The 16,726-nt window shown below is 44.7% G+C and overlaps 1 protein-coding gene across 1 annotated transcript in view; it reads right to left on the reverse strand.

The window, feature by feature from the left end:
* Nucleotides 1-5,071: 5,071 nt before the first annotated feature.
* The window catches only part of LOC146869679 (natural cytotoxicity triggering receptor 3-like), a 68,799-nt gene continuing 57,144 nt past the window's right edge, over nucleotides 5,072-16,726 (reverse strand). Inside the window, exon 3 of the mRNA XM_085640194.1 lies at nucleotides 5,072-5,463. Coding sequence (XP_085496320.1) covers nucleotides 5,072-5,463 — 392 coding nt within the window. The remainder of the gene's footprint in view (nucleotides 5,464-16,726) is intronic.

The following is a 16,726-nucleotide window of genomic DNA, read 5'->3' on the forward strand; positions in this document are numbered from 1 at the left end:
CCACATACCTACCTGCTCCCTGCTGACGAGAGGCAATTACCTCAAAACACGTGTCCAGGGATGGCATTATAGTGGCATACTCGTGGCATAGGCGTACTCACCGTTGCTACTACATTATCCATAGTTCTATGGTTCTATTTGCGGGTATGACGAGCAGTGTGCGACCTACTTTGTTAATGTATTTAAGCTCCTTCGAGCGATTTGGGCTGACGAGCCTTGGTTCCGCACCTGCGCGCCGGTAGAGGTATTTTACCTTTAATATTTTGGCAGTCTACTTGGCACCCCACATACCTACCTGCTCCCTGCTGACGAGAGGCAATTACCTCAAAACACGTGTCCAGGGATGGCATTATAGTGGCATACTCGTGGCATAGGCGTACTCACCGTTGCTACTACATTATCCAGAGTTCTATGGGGCTATTTGCGGGTATGACGAGCAGTGTGCGACCTACTTTGTTAATGTATTTAAGCTCCTTCGAGCGATTTGGGCTGACGAGCCTTGGTTCCGCACCTGCGCACCGGTAGAGGTATTTTACCTTTAATATTTTGGCAGTCTACTTGGCACCCCACATACCTACCTGCTCCCTGGTGACGAGAGGCAATTACCTCAAAACACGTGTCCAGGGATGGCATTATAGTGGCATACTCGTGGCATCGGCGTACTCACCGTTGCTACTACATTATCCAGAGTTCTATGGGGCTATTTGCGGGTATGACGAGCAGTGTGCGACCTACTTTGTTAATGTATTTAAGCTCCTTCGAGCGATTTGGGCTGACGAGCCTTGGTTCCGCACCTGCGCGCCGGTAGAGGTATTTTACCTTTAATATTTTGGCAGTCTACTTGGCACCCCACATACCTACCTGCTCCCTGCTGACGAGAGGCAATTACCTCAAAACACGTGTCCAGGGATGGCATTATAGTGGCATACTCGTGGCATAGGCGTACTCACCGTTGCTACTACATTATCCAGAGTTCTATGGGGCTATTTGCGGGTATGACGAGCAGTGTGCGACCTACTTTGTTAATGGCTCTCAGCTGAGGTTTATCAGGTCCACATGCCCAGTGCATTCATGGCCCGCCCATGGTGATAAGATCGAGTGAGACGACTTTTAGCTGTACCTCAGGGCACCTCCACTATTATTGTTCATGACGAACTGGGTATGGGCTATCTCACTGATTTGTTGGCTTTCCGCTCCTTTTCATTATGGTAAAAAATTTGGACCAGCAATGGGTCGTCATTGAATAAATAGATCTTAAAGGACTGTGTGACCGTTGATCATGCCTCCATATACCGTGGCTCAAATACATCAGGGAGTGTTTAGTGAACCTGGGAAGAGCAGACCTTTTTTTAAATCCAGAACCGTGTAACAAGAAGGACCTGGTCGGTATCAAGGAAGCCTTTGTTAGACAGAAGTCAGCCGACAGGGAAGCTAAGCAGCTATTGAAGCCTAGTGTACGTCGTTTCATTTTGCTAAGAACTACGCAGATGATTGAACCTTATTTACTGGGGTTTGTGAACTCCTACTATCGTTTTTTATTTTCCAGGTTGCAGCTTGAGCTTTTTCATCTTCTTCTTGCCCACCCAAGAGGGCTTTGTAAGGGACAGAGGCAGCTGGCCTGTGCTTGCGACGGTAAGTCTCCACAGGACACTCTTCATTTTTTAATGTTCTGCAGTTTTTATGATTTACCAAGGAGGTGTTTTATCATCCCGATCCTGAAACAAGCTAACTTTAGGCAAGTGCGTCCCTCCTATATCTATTTATTAACGCTTTTGGGTAGTACAGCTTTCCACGTGCTTAGCTTTTTAAAATCTACAGTAAGACTTAGAACTAGCTGTGATTCATTTGTGTGTTTTAACACTCTTTCTTTGGCACGCTGCACTTTGTAAAATTTGGTACATTCTTATTGCTTATTAACTGCCCATATTGTCTTTATATACAGCCTCAGTCACTATTCCAGGAGGCAAGATTTTATTTGAGGTCGTTTTATTTGTATTTATTGTGTGCTTTTATGGTTTTTGTGCAAGAAACCGAATAAAGTTGATTTGATTGATTTTAAGTGAGATTTGTGAAACAATATCTTTTGTATCACTTTTTTGAGTACAAGCACTGGTGAAAAGGCAGTCAGGCACAGAGCCAGTGGAAGGTACCACATATATCTGAGAGACTGTTTCATGTTGAGTGACCCTCTAATCCCTTCAGGGATCATTATCTTTCCACTTACTTACTAGATGAGCTCATCCACCACTATAAGTCTCTGGCAGTAGTTCTTGTCCCAACGCTGTCAAAGTAACCAGCATCGTTAGGCGTGAATGTGGTACCAGAAGACTTCCAGATTCCAATCAGCCTAGTAGCCAGAGAACGACTCTTGCTGACTTGTGGTCAGGCACTGAATTTTGAAACTGTGTTGTTTTTGCCGATCTCTCCTGGGGAACAAACACTGACATGGAATGAGGCATGGCTGCTTTCCATTCAAGAAGAATTCAAGATCTTGTAAAGGTGTGAATATTGCAGAAAGCCACTGCTATCATTGAGGTGGAAAGACTGTTTTAGAAGCCAAACATCCAGGTAGGTGCAAGTGATGTGACCCTGACAGTGAAGATAAGCGACAACACGTGCCCTGTGAATACAGAGGCTCCAACCAGTCCTGCTCTTGAGAGATTGTGGCACTTGATGAATAGTAAGTACATTCAATTTCACCTTAAGAAGAGTGTTCAAGAACCCGAGATCCATGATCCATTCCAAACTGGCCTTTTCCTGCCAATGTGACTGCCTCTACTGGTAGAAGGCCTACATTTTTCATCGTGTGGACGAGTGGAGAAGGGAAAGCATTCTGAAAAATGGTAACAAATAACTTTTCATTAGAATCTGCATGAACCTCTGGTCCTTTGGTATTTAAGACTCTTTCTGTAGGAAGCTCAATTCTCATCCAGTGACTGGTTATTCGTGGGTTGGAAAAACTAGGTTTTGGTGGTGTAAAGTATGAGGAGGAGAAAGAGAAAGATGGCTGCCTACCTTGCCCGCCACCACTGCCTCTGCAGGGGCAAAATATCAGCTTTCGCAGTTGCACCGGGGTTTCGCAGTTTCACACTTTTGTGACTATACTCCCTGAATCTGCATTATTAATAGTGGAGTTTTAGAGAGATACAGAACAAAGATCTTATATCTGTTTCATCAAATAGACATTGATTATCAAAGTGTTTGTCAATCAGTTTGGTCTGCACATTTTTTAAGGATCCTGGAGTACTGTTCCATGCATGTCGGTGGAGGGCAACTCTTGACTCCATTGACCAAGTCACCATGTCAGTCGTATCTAATCTAGGTCACCTAGCGGCTTAGAAGATGCTAAATCATCTTGGACCAACTCTTGAAAGGATAGTCAGTATGTCTCTGAAACATTAGGAGGAGACAGCACAGGTATTTATTGCATGGGTATATCTGCACCAGGGACAGGCGGTGTTAAAGCATGACCCCGTCCATGTATGTAGCTACATAAACTCTTTTTAAATGTATCATGTGTATCATGTTTACTTTATTACATGAAGACACCTGAACTGCCAGACATATAGGCAGGGTCTGATGGTGCCTCCCTATGGGTGGCTGATCTCACCACCGTTGGAACTGGTTGGGACCTTCTCCCAGACTCATTGACACAACCTTTGAGGCCTTATTAAAAGGTAACATAAAAACTAAGGACTGGTTTTCAGGAAGGATCTTTGTGAAGAGCAAGGACTTGGCCTGGACTATAAGGAAAGGAATGGCCAAGGGTTCTGCATCTTCCTTCATGACTGACACAAAGTCCTTCTGAAGATGGAAATCCTCCTCTGGAGAAGTGGCTAAATCTATAGCCTTCTGCAAGTCAGTGATAACGTTGGACATAGTGCACTGTAGAGGGAGTAAATTGTGTCCATGTCTCTCATTGTCATAGTGCTGATAATTGTAGTCTCAGCCCAAACACTCAGATAATCATTGGAATTTGAGGAAGATGTTCGTATCTGAGAAAATTAGATCGCATGCAAATATAAGCGAGTCCCCAAAATAACCTTGTTTTTAGATAAAATGGGCTAGGTGGAACTGGAATCGGTATTACAAGCTTTGACTTCAGTACCACAGACAAGGATCAAGGAATAGACAAGCCATCTTCATGGCAGTCAAAATCTAGCAACAACAGCTGGCAACTCCACTGGAGAAGTGCAAAATAAGCAAATTTACTGCCCTGTAACCTGGGAAGATTGCTTTTTTAAGCGCTTACGTGTTTTAAATCAGGTTCAACCCTTCTGTAAAGTTTGTGCATGGCTGCGCATCTGCAGAATTTAAATCATTGATGTTATTTCTTGCTTTAACACGATTGCCATTTGCTGATGTCAAGATGGCACCCATTTCAGAAGAACGCAAAGTTTTGTACTTCATGATTACACAAGTTTACCCCCAGGTTACCTCCCACTCAGATCTCTGCTTAGAATATGCAGTGCACTGAAACATACATGTAGGGATCAACATACTTGCTAGGAGAATGGCAGACTGTGGCTTTCTTAGGAGGCAGGATGACCATCTTGTGGATTAAGGATAATAGGGTGGATCCTAAAATATGGGAAGAAATCTCCACCCAAGTGTTAGAGAGTGATGGCTACCTGACAACTGAATGTGTTAGACCTTTTTGCTGTTGCTTATGCACTTGAATTCTTTGTGTCTTTGGAAGTCCGGAAGTAAAGAATGGTTAGAAAAAGCAGGAAAGACAGCAGCATAAATGATTTAAGGGCCTGTAGAGTGGAAGTAGAGAGGGTACAGTTGAGGTTCCTGAAGTCAATAACTGATAAAGATGAATGTGTGGTCCTGGAAGCAAATGATAAGAGACCCTGTCAAGTGAAGAAAGGTAAGGTCTACTTGGTGTAGGATGTGAGATGGGATGGGGCAGATAATACTCGAGGACAGATGTCCATGAGAGTATACCAGTCTCTCTGCATCATGGAGTAAACACTGTATAAGTAAGACATGGGAATTACAACACATACATTGCAGCTTCTGAGGTGGATGAATCAGAAATGTCCAAAGTAACCATGAGTGGTTGTCATCATAAGTACCATAAACAGAAAAGCATCTTACTGTCCAGCACCAGCAACCGTGTCCCTTTTCCGCGTCCTTTATCATTCGTGACCGTGAACAGCTCCACCTCGCAGACATATTTTCCTGTGTCGTCATGTTGCACATTGTGAATTTCAATGTTGGCTTCCTGCTGGGATGTGAAGTTGGAATCTTCTGACTTGAAGACCCTCCCGTTAAACTTTTGATTAGTGTTGGATACCTCGATCTCTCTTGAAGAAGAGGATGAGGTGCTGTTGGTGAAAAACCATTTGTAGATGCCCTGGCTAGAGTTTTCCCTGCTGTTGTAGGAGCACGTTAACACCACTGTGTCGCCGACTATCACATTGCTGTAGTTTGGCTGAAAAACCTGTAATGAAACCCCTGCAAAAATCATGGAAATTCTTTAAAACATCTTTATATTGAGAGTTTTAATAACTACTGTTAAAAAATGAACATCTTTAATCACATAGAATTCAGCTTTCCAATGGGTACATTTTCTAAGCATCATCATCAAGCTTTGGTCGGGAAGTTGTCAACATAACTGACCTGTAATCTGTGACATGTATACTTGTAGTTAACACTTTTCTAGAACTGAAATTAGAGGGAACAAAAACTCATGCACCTCATTCACAACTGGATGTGATGCTCCTACCTGGACTCGACCCACCAAGGCAGAATTTCTGTAGTTCACCAAGAACAACAAACAACTAGTTCACACTGGGCTCAATGCCCATAAACTCGACCCCACCAAGACAGAATACCTGTAGTTCACCGGGAGCAACAATAAACTAATCCATACTGGGCTCAATGACATGAACTTGACCCCACCAAGGCAGAATTCCTGTAGGTGACCAGGAACAACAACAAACAACTAGTCCACACTGGGCTCAATGACATGAACTCGACCCCACCAAGACAGAATTCCTGTAGGTGACCGGGAACAACAACAAACAACTAGTCCACACTGGGCTCAATGACATGAACTTGACCCCACCAAGGCAGAATTTGTGTAGTTCACCAGGAAGAAAACAAACAATCTGTCCAAAATGGACTCAATGACATGAACTCGTGCGGGTTTGAAGTGGAGAGGATGTGGTGAAAAGGCCTGAGCTGCCGACTTCGGAGCCAGTGGGAACCAGGTTTGAACCTCGCCGTCAACATTCTCTGATTCTGGGCAAATCACTTGATTGTCCCTTGCCTTTAATTCAGCGCCTTGAGACCCTCAAGGGTGATTTGTTGTTCTTTACAAATCCTGGATTATTATTATAACCCCAACTTTCACCCAATCCTAAATCACTTGGAGTCACCCTGCAATAACAAAATGCCAAAGAAATCTAACTGTTCTGCTACCAGTTCTTTCTACTAAATAATGTGAAACCATTCCTCCCAGAGATCAACTTCAGAGCTGACATTCAGGCCCTTGTCTTCCTGCATTTGGATGGTGGGATTGGATTTCATACTGGCCAATATTAAAGGGCATCCTACATGCCACAGTGTGACGGGGCGGAGGACATACCCGAGTCACCAGAGACGTCATGGAACCATTGGTCAAAAGGCAATCTTTTGCCCCCTTATCTTCCCCTACAGCGACCCGAGGTAACCTGCGCGAAGGACGAGTGGTACCCGTATCAACCGCAAGACTGGGATCAAGAAACGGAACGCGGTTCCTTTAAGTCAGCCTTCCAGCACGACGAAACCCCGCCTCCAGCTGACGTCACGTTGGTGGGTTGTACAAAGCAAGCCGAATCCCGGAAGGAGACGGACGGCGTTTCCCTGGAGGTGGACGGAGTATTGGAGTGGAGGCGAAAGAAGAATCGTGAGGAGTGGATCGGAGGAGTGACCAAAGCGTTCGAAGCGAGGACGACTGGAGAAGACCTCGACAAGCCAGGAGGCGAACGACTCCACGAGCCGCCCAGCCACGTTCCCAGGGGAGGAGCGTGGCTCGAACAGGTACGGGGAGGGGTAGCAGGCTGGGTTGGAAGAAGGACGCCCCCACGAGAGCTCGTACCGGCTTAGCTGTTGTACATATCGTGTGGTCCTGTAACCCCCTCCCATCACTGAGCACTGGAACACGATTACACATAGGAAACTATAGAATCACCTGAGCACTCGGTTTCCCTCACTCCCGGCCCCTTTTTTGGATAGAGTGCAGGACGACCGTCCTAACCCTTAGTTTTTTTTGTTTCATTATCCGTGTGCCTTTGACGTGTGGGTCGCTGGACGACTGCTCCGGAGCCCGTGACGAAGACCCTGAAGACGTGGCACAAAGAGAGACCCAGACGCTGAACTACGACCCCCATCTCAGTCTGGAGTCCTCGAGGCGGGACAAGCCGGACTCTTCCTCCTTTGCAACTTCCCGACGGACATCCCTCCAAAAGAAAGTGTTCTCTAAAATAAAGCCTTCCTTACACCATCCTGGTCTGGTTGCCGACTCTGTCATCGCTACCCCGCCACACACAGCAAGGGCTTGACAAATATAATGTCATTACATGCCACTCTTTCCCCTGGATCCTCTTGCTGCCTGCACCATCGTCGAAACTTGCTGCATCATTTATAGTCATCACAACAGGCACATCTGCATATCGGGCTGATAAGTTCATCTCTTTGGGTGGCCCACCCATGGGCAGCACCGTCAGAAAAAATGAACCAACAGTCTTTGTCCATCTATGCACGCATGGTCTGGAATGACATCCCCATGTCCATCATGGCTGCCCTAATTTGATCCAGTTTAGAAAATCCCTGAAGATTCACCTTTTTAAAGAACATTGCATCACAATAAAGTAAAAGTCCATCTCCACTCTCCAATCCAGGTTCTCTGAGGGTCCAATCGCACGCTATCTGTTAACCATGTACAGCAGTCAGCTGTCTTTTCACTCCATTCACACTATTCAAATACCACACCTTTGCATACACAGAGACTGGAATCTCCTTTCAGAACTTAGAGATGAACCTTCCAGGAGAGGCCAAAGATAGGTATGGGGTCCAAGGAGTGTGGTATGGAAGGAGCTCTGCGTCCATGCATTGAAATGTTAGCATAACCGCTTTAAAAGTTAAATGCCATTTTGTCACTTTTGCTGCTTTTGCGCACGACACTTTAGGTACATTGTTATTGTAGACCGCTTGCCTTTGCTTCTCATGAGATGGGTTTGTTTTTTTCCCTTTTTACGATACACTGTGGTTTCAGTCTGTACACGGTGTTCAGACATCGTCAAGGTCCGAATAACAAATGTATGCTGTAGATCAGGATGATCGGCCCACTCTCTAGACATAACAAGCACACAGCTGCACTCATCTGAAATTCAAGTGCCTTTAATATAGCATTGCATGCATGATTGAGGCACTTGGACGAAATACCGATTCCAGTAGCAGAGAACTGTGCAGATCCTGAGATGTGATTTATCTTGCTGATCATAGAGGTATGGGGTCCCCTGTTCAAGCCTAAGAGACCTTTTATTTTATAATACCTGGATACCGGCATGGGGAGGGTGGTAAATCAGTCCTCATAGACCCTGTTTCCACTATCATTGTAATATGATATCTCCCTTTGTGTTTTGTGGATTGTAACAATGCTAATTGCATTATTTTTAATAATATACTTCCTTATGTTAGCCAAAATACTGCGCCTTAGAGCACGTCGTTAAAATAAAAATGTTAAAGTTTCACGTGTCTCTATTTACTCCAGTGGTGAACTGGTATGAGCATAAAAACGAAAGAGTGTTCTTGATTCCCACCGATCCTGAGAATAATGAGTCGCTTGTTCTTGTTTGTCTAATCATTGGTAGCTTTGCTGTAGCATGGAGCACGAATGAGACACTGATGCTAGTCGGATAAGTGTTCTGGGTACTGAGGTGAGTTTTTTGGTATACTACAATTCACTGAGGTCCTGGTTTCCTGGGCATAGTTCTGTGCATAAGCAGAATCCCCGCAACATGGCGCACCTAACGCGTGGTCGTAAGTTTGAGACGCTCGTGTAGTTCACTGCGCCCTCGCTACTGTTTCCGGTTAACAGTTGTGACGGAATTTAAACCTACCTATATGGATAGATTATATGTTTTTCAAGCTTGAAATTACTAAACGGTTCTTATTTTGAATTACTACCCGTTGTGCTAGATCTTTAGTAGTTTGTTTTTCTATCTTGTGTCCTTATGGCTGTTGATATCGCCGCACACAGTCGGGTGCCCTTTCAGAATCATTTGACAACGCATGGTGGTCCTTTTCATAGTGAGTGCCGATGCAGCGCACCCGTTCAAGCTTTTCTACTCATTGGCTATATTTCCTGCTGCTAATGCGGATGATGGTACTTTCCATACTTACATTCATACTGCCTTGCCTGCCGCGTATGCGCCATATAGGACACAGGAGATTCCTATTTCAGCTTGGCAGCATCATGTTTGGTTTAATGGCGCCCTACGCCACGCTTTGGAAGCGGTTCACCTGGGTCCTTTGTCCATTCCCGCAGCCACATGACCGGTCTTGGCCGGCTTTACACCGCATCCACGTTACAATACTGTGCCCATCGCTGATTTGAGAACCCTTTATGCTTCTGCGGGAGGGCTGTTTTGGGCTCTAGTACAATATGTTACACGCAACATCCAGGTGGGGGCACCTGGTGCTGCGGGTCAACCAGTTGGGCCGGCCGGGATTAAAATTAGTCCCGTCATGGTTAATTCGGTTATGGGCAAGCGCCCCAAGATAAGGACGGTATGCCGTTTTGGCTTGCTGAGAAAGTTGACCAACTGGAAGCTGTGTTTCCTAACATGTGTCCTGTGGAGAAACACAGGATTCTGACAATGAGTTTGCAGAAAGACTTAGTGCCCGAGGTGGCGGATTGTGACAACTGGGGTAAAATATTTGCAGCAGTTTATGCGAAGTGTTTCGGCACACCGTCCATGACAGTTTTGCCCTCCGTGATTAAACGTGTTCAGGATGATCATGGTCCGGAGGCGGCTGTTGGGGTGGGAATGAGACTTGTTGGAGTGTTTGACATAGTTTCAGATCTCGTCCTTGCAAACGTCAAAGGAGACGCGGTTAACTTTCAAGTGTCTAATGCTTTGCGCAATGTCCCTGACGCCGATAAACCCCGACAGTTGCCCAAAATTATTGCGGAGGTATACAAGACCATTGGCCGCAATAGTTTGGGTGTTAAGCCTTTTGCTAAAACAGCGGCTAAACAGCAAACTCCGATGGTTAAGTCTCCTAAAGACGACGTCCAGCTTTCCAAAAGCAAATTTGGAAAGGTAAGAAACAGGGGAAGCAACAACAGAAACAGGAGTCGCCTCCTACATCGACGATACCAGTGTCTACTGAAAGCACGTATAATTTGCGCGATCATGCCAATATTAGGTCTCCTGATCAATTTCAGGTTCCTGATCAACTTTCTCCTCGCTCTTTAAAGGATACATCGGTCTTCCAACCCGGTGGAGGAGAACGCGGATGAGGTCGGGGTGCCCCGCAGGGACGTGAGCAGCCCCGCCCCGCTGAAGGTAAAGGCAAGCAGGATGACTTTCCACGTCAGAGACCCCAGTTTCAGAAGAAGAAGGTTGCTGAGTTACCGGCACAAAATGCTGCAGATAGTGAGAACACAGCTTCGGAACCAGACATGGGCACTAACGCTGCTAGACAGCGTGGTGGAAATTACAGTAGTGCGGGAAGCACTGCGTCCGTATCTGAAGACGACAGCAACTAACACAGCAACTAACACCTTTGTCACCGTGGAAACAGCTGATACAAGGGTGGCTCCCCCTGACTATATGATATAGTCCTTTTAATTGAAGGTGACATACAATGTACAATAAAAGGGAATTTTAGGAATTTTAGGAAAATTTGACCTCTACATACCACATTTTGTTAGCTGAGGCTGATTGGCCCCCGCCTTTCATTTTGGCCGCTCCCAGAGGGGAGGAGTTAATCCTCCCTAGTTTTGCACACACTGTGCCTAAGGAGAAGGTGCATACCTTTGCAGAAGAGTGGGCTCAGGTGCTTGCACTGGCTTTGTACCGTACTCAGGTCGGGTGGGATAAACTTTCGCCCAGTCATAAGATTCCGTTGCGGTCTATGCCACAGCCACAACCCCAATATCCCATGAAGCGAGAAGCGAAGGCTTCCGTAGCAGAAATCCTTGAACAATTAGAGTATCAGGGTTTGATTGAAACGTGTGACTCCCATGAATAATCCCCTTTTTACAGTGAACAAACCTGATGGGTCGTACCGCCTAGTTTTGGATTACTGGCATTTAAATTCACATTGTCGGACCTGTGCGGTGCAGAATACCCACAGTTCAGCCCCGGTCTATAGACTCGTGAGAAAAAGGTTTAAAACCACACTTTCAAATGGCTTTTTTAGTCATAACCTGTCCTCTCTTAGTAGTCAATGGACAGCGTTTACGGGCGGAAACAAAAACAGTTTAAAAGATTAGCCATGGGCTATAAAAACAGCCCGGTGTCTTTGCCGCGTGTGTAGTCTCTCTGTTGGAGAGCATTGATCCAGATGCGTACTCGTATGTTGATGACATTTACCTCACAGACAACGAGTTATGGCCGCATCTGTGTCGCGTTGACCGCATCATTGTTATGTTTGCGGACTTCGGTTACAAATTTAACTTTGCGAAATCCCACATTGCAGAGTACACAATGTTGCTTTTGGGCTATGAGGTCAACAACGAAGGTCGAGGTTTGGCCACTCACTTTCTGGAGAAGTGTGCACTTTTGTGAGCGCCAATGACTCTGAATTACAGTCTTTACTGGGCTTTTTGAATTTCGGGCGTACTTATATACCCTATTATGCCCAGCATATCAAGCCGTTTTATGCCTTTATACAACCTACTTTTACCAAATCTTGCAGGCTGCCTGAGCATTCGGCTATACTGCAGTCTTTGCAGTCTGATCTTCTTGAATCTAAATATTTACTGACTCGTGACAACCACACCAACCTGGTAATACAAATTGTGCCGGGGGCAGTGGGTTTCACGTACTTGACGTTTAATGAAGGAGACACAGTCCCTATTGCTTACAAGTCACACTTGTACACTTCGGCTGAAATGCGCTTTTCAACTGTCGAAAAGGTTTTGACTGCAGTTCAGTTGGCGATTCTTAAAGAAAGAACGCTGTCGCAGGGAAAACGCATGTTGGTTGTTACACCGTATCCAGCCCTCGAGGCTGTAACAAAAGCCAGTGTACCGAATTCTAAAGCTTTGCATCCTCTTTGGATACAGTGGGTAACGTTGTTGACGTCTCCGGATGTCACGTTTATCTTTGATTCCTCATTGCAAACTCAGGAGTTCTTACAGTATGAATTTGTTCATCCTGCTCCTTTGTCTATGCGTCTGCTTGAGGATTACCATTGTATCATTTACACAGACGGTTCGGCACAACCGGCGACAGGATCCAAACATGCTTATTCAGAGGCCTGTGCAATAGTAGTGGGCCCCATGGTGAATGGTGAATTACGTTCTGATGCTGTGCATACACAGTCATTGGGGGATTGCACCGCCCAGTTGGCAGAGCTATGTGCTCTGGTGCTTGCAGTAGAATTTGCTGATCCTCGTCTGACTACTCTCATTGTAAGTGATTCTTACTACTATGTTCAGTCTTTCAATGACAATTTAAACTTTTGGATTCAGAATGAATATAGTGACTCCAAAGGTAGCACAATTAAGCACAAAATGCTTTGGGTTAGAGTGGCAGAACTTAAAGAGCGTCTGCCACTTGTGAATGTAATTCATACTCTTGGTCATCAGCGTGTCGGAGTTCACGCTGTAGGCAACAGTCTTGCTAATGAAGCAGCGAAGACGGCAGCGGTGACATATCAAGTGGCAGCAGTTACAAGATCCAAAAGTAAGATTGATGATGACATCTTGGCGGCTATTGCTGCTACAGAGAAGGGTGGTGTTTACCCTAAGGGTTTCCCTTCTAGGTACTCTTATCATTTAAGTCCTGATAAAGATCCCTATGGGAGAATTAACGACGTTGGTGACAGGTTAAGACCCAACGCGGACCGCAGGCTTTCTTTGATAACAGCCACTCACGAGGTCATGGCCTCGGCGCATGCCGGTGTTTCAGCGACTGTCTCTGTCTTGCAACAGAGGTATTGGTGGCGCGAGTGTATAAACAAACTTGTGATTATGTCCTTACTTGTGACATCTGCCAGCAGATTGAACCTTCTACTGCTGCGCGTCCGCCACAAACGCAGTTGTTCATATCTAATAAACTGTTTGGGTGTGTTTATCTAGATCACTGCGGTCCTTTCTCCTCTGATACTGCGTATAAGTACATCTTAGTTGCAGTGGATTCGTGCAGACATTTTCTATGGGTTTGGCCACAACGGAGTGCTGATGCTCAAACTGTCATCAAGGATTTGCGTGTCTTTGTGGGAATTTTTGCTTGTTGCACCCTCTATTCTGACATGGGCCCGGCGTTTGCCTCTAAGGCGTACAAAGAGACCATGAGGTCTTTGGGAGTGCAGGTTAAATTTTCGACTCCATACCGGCCAGAGGGCAATAGTGTTATGGAGTGAATGAACCGTGACTTAAAGCAATCCTTGACAGCTAGAGTTTTCGCTACTGGCAGGAACTGGTTGGATCATTTGCATAGCGTTAAACGTGCACTTAATAATCCCCCGAGAAGGTCTCTGGGTGGGCAGACCCCGTATGAACTGCTCTTTGGCATTAAGATGTTTGTTCCAAACCTTGCGGGTCTAGACATGGCGGTGTCTGCCGTCCCCTTTGACGTAGATGATCATTCTGCTGTATTACAGAAACTACAAGAGACTCGAGACAGTCTTGCAAAGGAACACTTGCCCTCCACAGCTGATGCTACACTGCAGATTCTGGTAGTCGGCTGGCTACCTTGATTTGGTGATCTGGTCCGTGAGAAAGTGGAGAACAAGAAGGAGTTCGGTCCATCTTATCATGCTCCAGTTCCAGTGCTTGGCGTGCAGGGCACACGTACAGTGATTTTACCTCCACTTCCTCGTCGAAAAGACAACAGGTACATCTCCATTGACAATGTCAAGTTACAACGAGTGGCCGATTCTTCATAGCATGACTTCAGCAGTCTCTTGTTCAGCGATGCTGAGGAATTCTGTTTTGGCCCCTGTGAGTGCCGACAGGCCTGACATTGCCATCGAGATGCCTACCATTTTTAATCCATTATTAAGTCCAACACATTGTAATCCCCTGGTTGACACTGAATATGCCTATCCTGCAGATATGTCATAACCTGGTGGTCTGGCTACCGGTGCTGGTCAGTCACGTTTCTCATTTGACTCTGATTCAACAACATCACATGCCCCGTCGAAAATTTCAATTTTTTCTGTTTGGCTTAAAAGGCATTTTTTGATTCCCCTTTGGACATACATTTGGCTTGTGCTTTTCTCCATTTTTTTGTTCATGTCGATTGGATTTGTGGTTGTATTTTTTCTTCTTATAAATGGACATTATCTTGAAGAAAGATCTTCAATTCGATTGATTGATGGAACTTTGGCACCCCACTCCTCCTCACACAGAATGAAAAGGGACCAGACTTTTGTTAACATTACTGCCTGGCCTGTGTCAGATGGGATAGTTTGGGATGATGTTAAATGTCAAATTCATGGTCTCACAGACGTGATTAATGTCCCTAATGTGCTTTGTATATCGATGGGGGATGTAGTTAAACAAAATATACGCTCTGATGATTGGGATGTCCAGGCCATAGAGGCCCTGTTTTCTGATTTTAAATATTATGCTGCATTTGATTCTGAGGATTTATACACTGATTCTGCTAATTACGCAGGCCTGTTCTGTTAACAACATCAAGGCAATCATTTTCTGCATAAGATGAATACCTTTCGGAATGTAGCTAATTACACTCAGTGGGAGCATTGTCCTGCCCCCATTGAGGGTAGTTCAAAGACACTGTTAGACAAATTTACATATTTCACAGACTTTAGTCACCTTTTATTTTAACTTGGTTTCAAAGACCACTTCCAAGGTTAGACTCACAAATACCAAATTGCTTTATTCCAAGTCCTTTAAGGACCACTTGACTATAGGGGGCTATGAGGTGTGGAAAGATACTATAGATCTTTAAATCTGTTTGGGGTTCGAAAACATGGCAGATGCATCGAGCATGTTTGATACCGAGTCATTTGTTGTTTTTGAACTCTACCATTATGCAAACTACCTGTTTTGGATTGGCTACTTTAATTTAAAATTTAATGCTCCTAATATTCCGAGTCTGGGTGCTTACCCCGGATGGGGTAATCACACGGACATGAATATAGATAAATTACAGTCCCAAATTACTAATGACTCCTTTAACATTTCTGGCTTGGATCCAGAGGGTTGGTTAATTTGGCACAAAAGTTCAGATGCATGCCAACATTGTTTTCTGGGTCTAACTGGGGGCTACACACAGGATAAGGTAGATTCCCGGTTTGATAGCTCACATTCTGTTACTATTACTTATTCTGTAGGTAAATTACGTCAAAATTGGCTTCAACACTTCTCATTGGAATCAGTTAAAAACCATTTATTGCAGTTGACTGACAGAGTAGATTTAAATCATTTTGTTAAAGGCCCTGTGAGAAGGAGGTCCAAACGTTGGTTATATGCTGTTTAGAAGGAAGTTTGGAAAGTTTCCCAGGTTGAAGCTGCTACTATGCTTAGGGCTATTGACAAAGCGAATTTTGAGAAAGTACTGGCTGTCGTTGATAATAGCATTAATACACTTTCTCCCAGAATTTATACCTTAGATAACATTGTGTCATCTGTTGTTGATATTGTGCATGATGAGGTATTAGTTTTGTACCATGGACAGAATCAATTGCGTTCTATAATACAGTTTGCATGGACATTACAAACGTTAAAAGCTGGGAAACTTCCTTGGGATTACATGAACACCACGTCACTATTTTTTCCTTTTAATCTGACTGATAAACAACAATTTATGTCCTTGAAAGATGCTACCTTTTCCTTGTTGTATATTGAAAAACTTGAACCTCTGCCATTTTCAGTAGCTGAATTGAATTCTGCTGTTTGGCTTCTTCATGTGTTAATAACTTTACCGTTCCCCTTGTTTAAATTCAGTTCATGTATGAAACACAATGCCTTAGGCAGATATGAGCCATTAGGTAGTGCCTATCTCCACGAGGTTTGGACACTTTCATTTACATACAGATGCCTAAGGGACGGCAAAGAAGTTTATTTAAATGGTGAGGAGTGTACTGCTCATCCTGATCATTCACTCGTTTGCAGACACATACAATTGCACGGCTCGTGTAATATGCAGGTGCCTAATTTGGCTTGCATCTTAAAAGGAAATCCTGTTCCAATGATTACTCCTACTTTTACCCTTTTAGGTAACGGTAGTTATTTACTTCTGAATAATGAAGTTTGCTGTGGTATGTTAGCAGGGATTCCATACATAGTGACTGTCTCCCAATGTGTAGTCTGCTGCAAAAATGTCCTTTACCCGCCCCCACACGGGAGGCTTGATAGCTCCATCTGGCCTGCGCTTCCAACCTTGAAAGCAGAGTTCAATAAGATGAGCAGAATAAGGGCTTTATTGTCCCAAAGAAAAGTCGCCCTTACTTCTTCCCGTGAAACATTTATCCTTCACGTGGCTAACACCCGCACTGAAGTACATGTGCTTCTGTATACTGACCT

Source organism: Triturus cristatus, chromosome 1_1, assembly GCF_964204655.1.
Source record: "Triturus cristatus chromosome 1_1, aTriCri1.1, whole genome shotgun sequence".
Taxonomy (NCBI): Eukaryota; Metazoa; Chordata; class Amphibia; order Caudata; family Salamandridae; genus Triturus; species Triturus cristatus.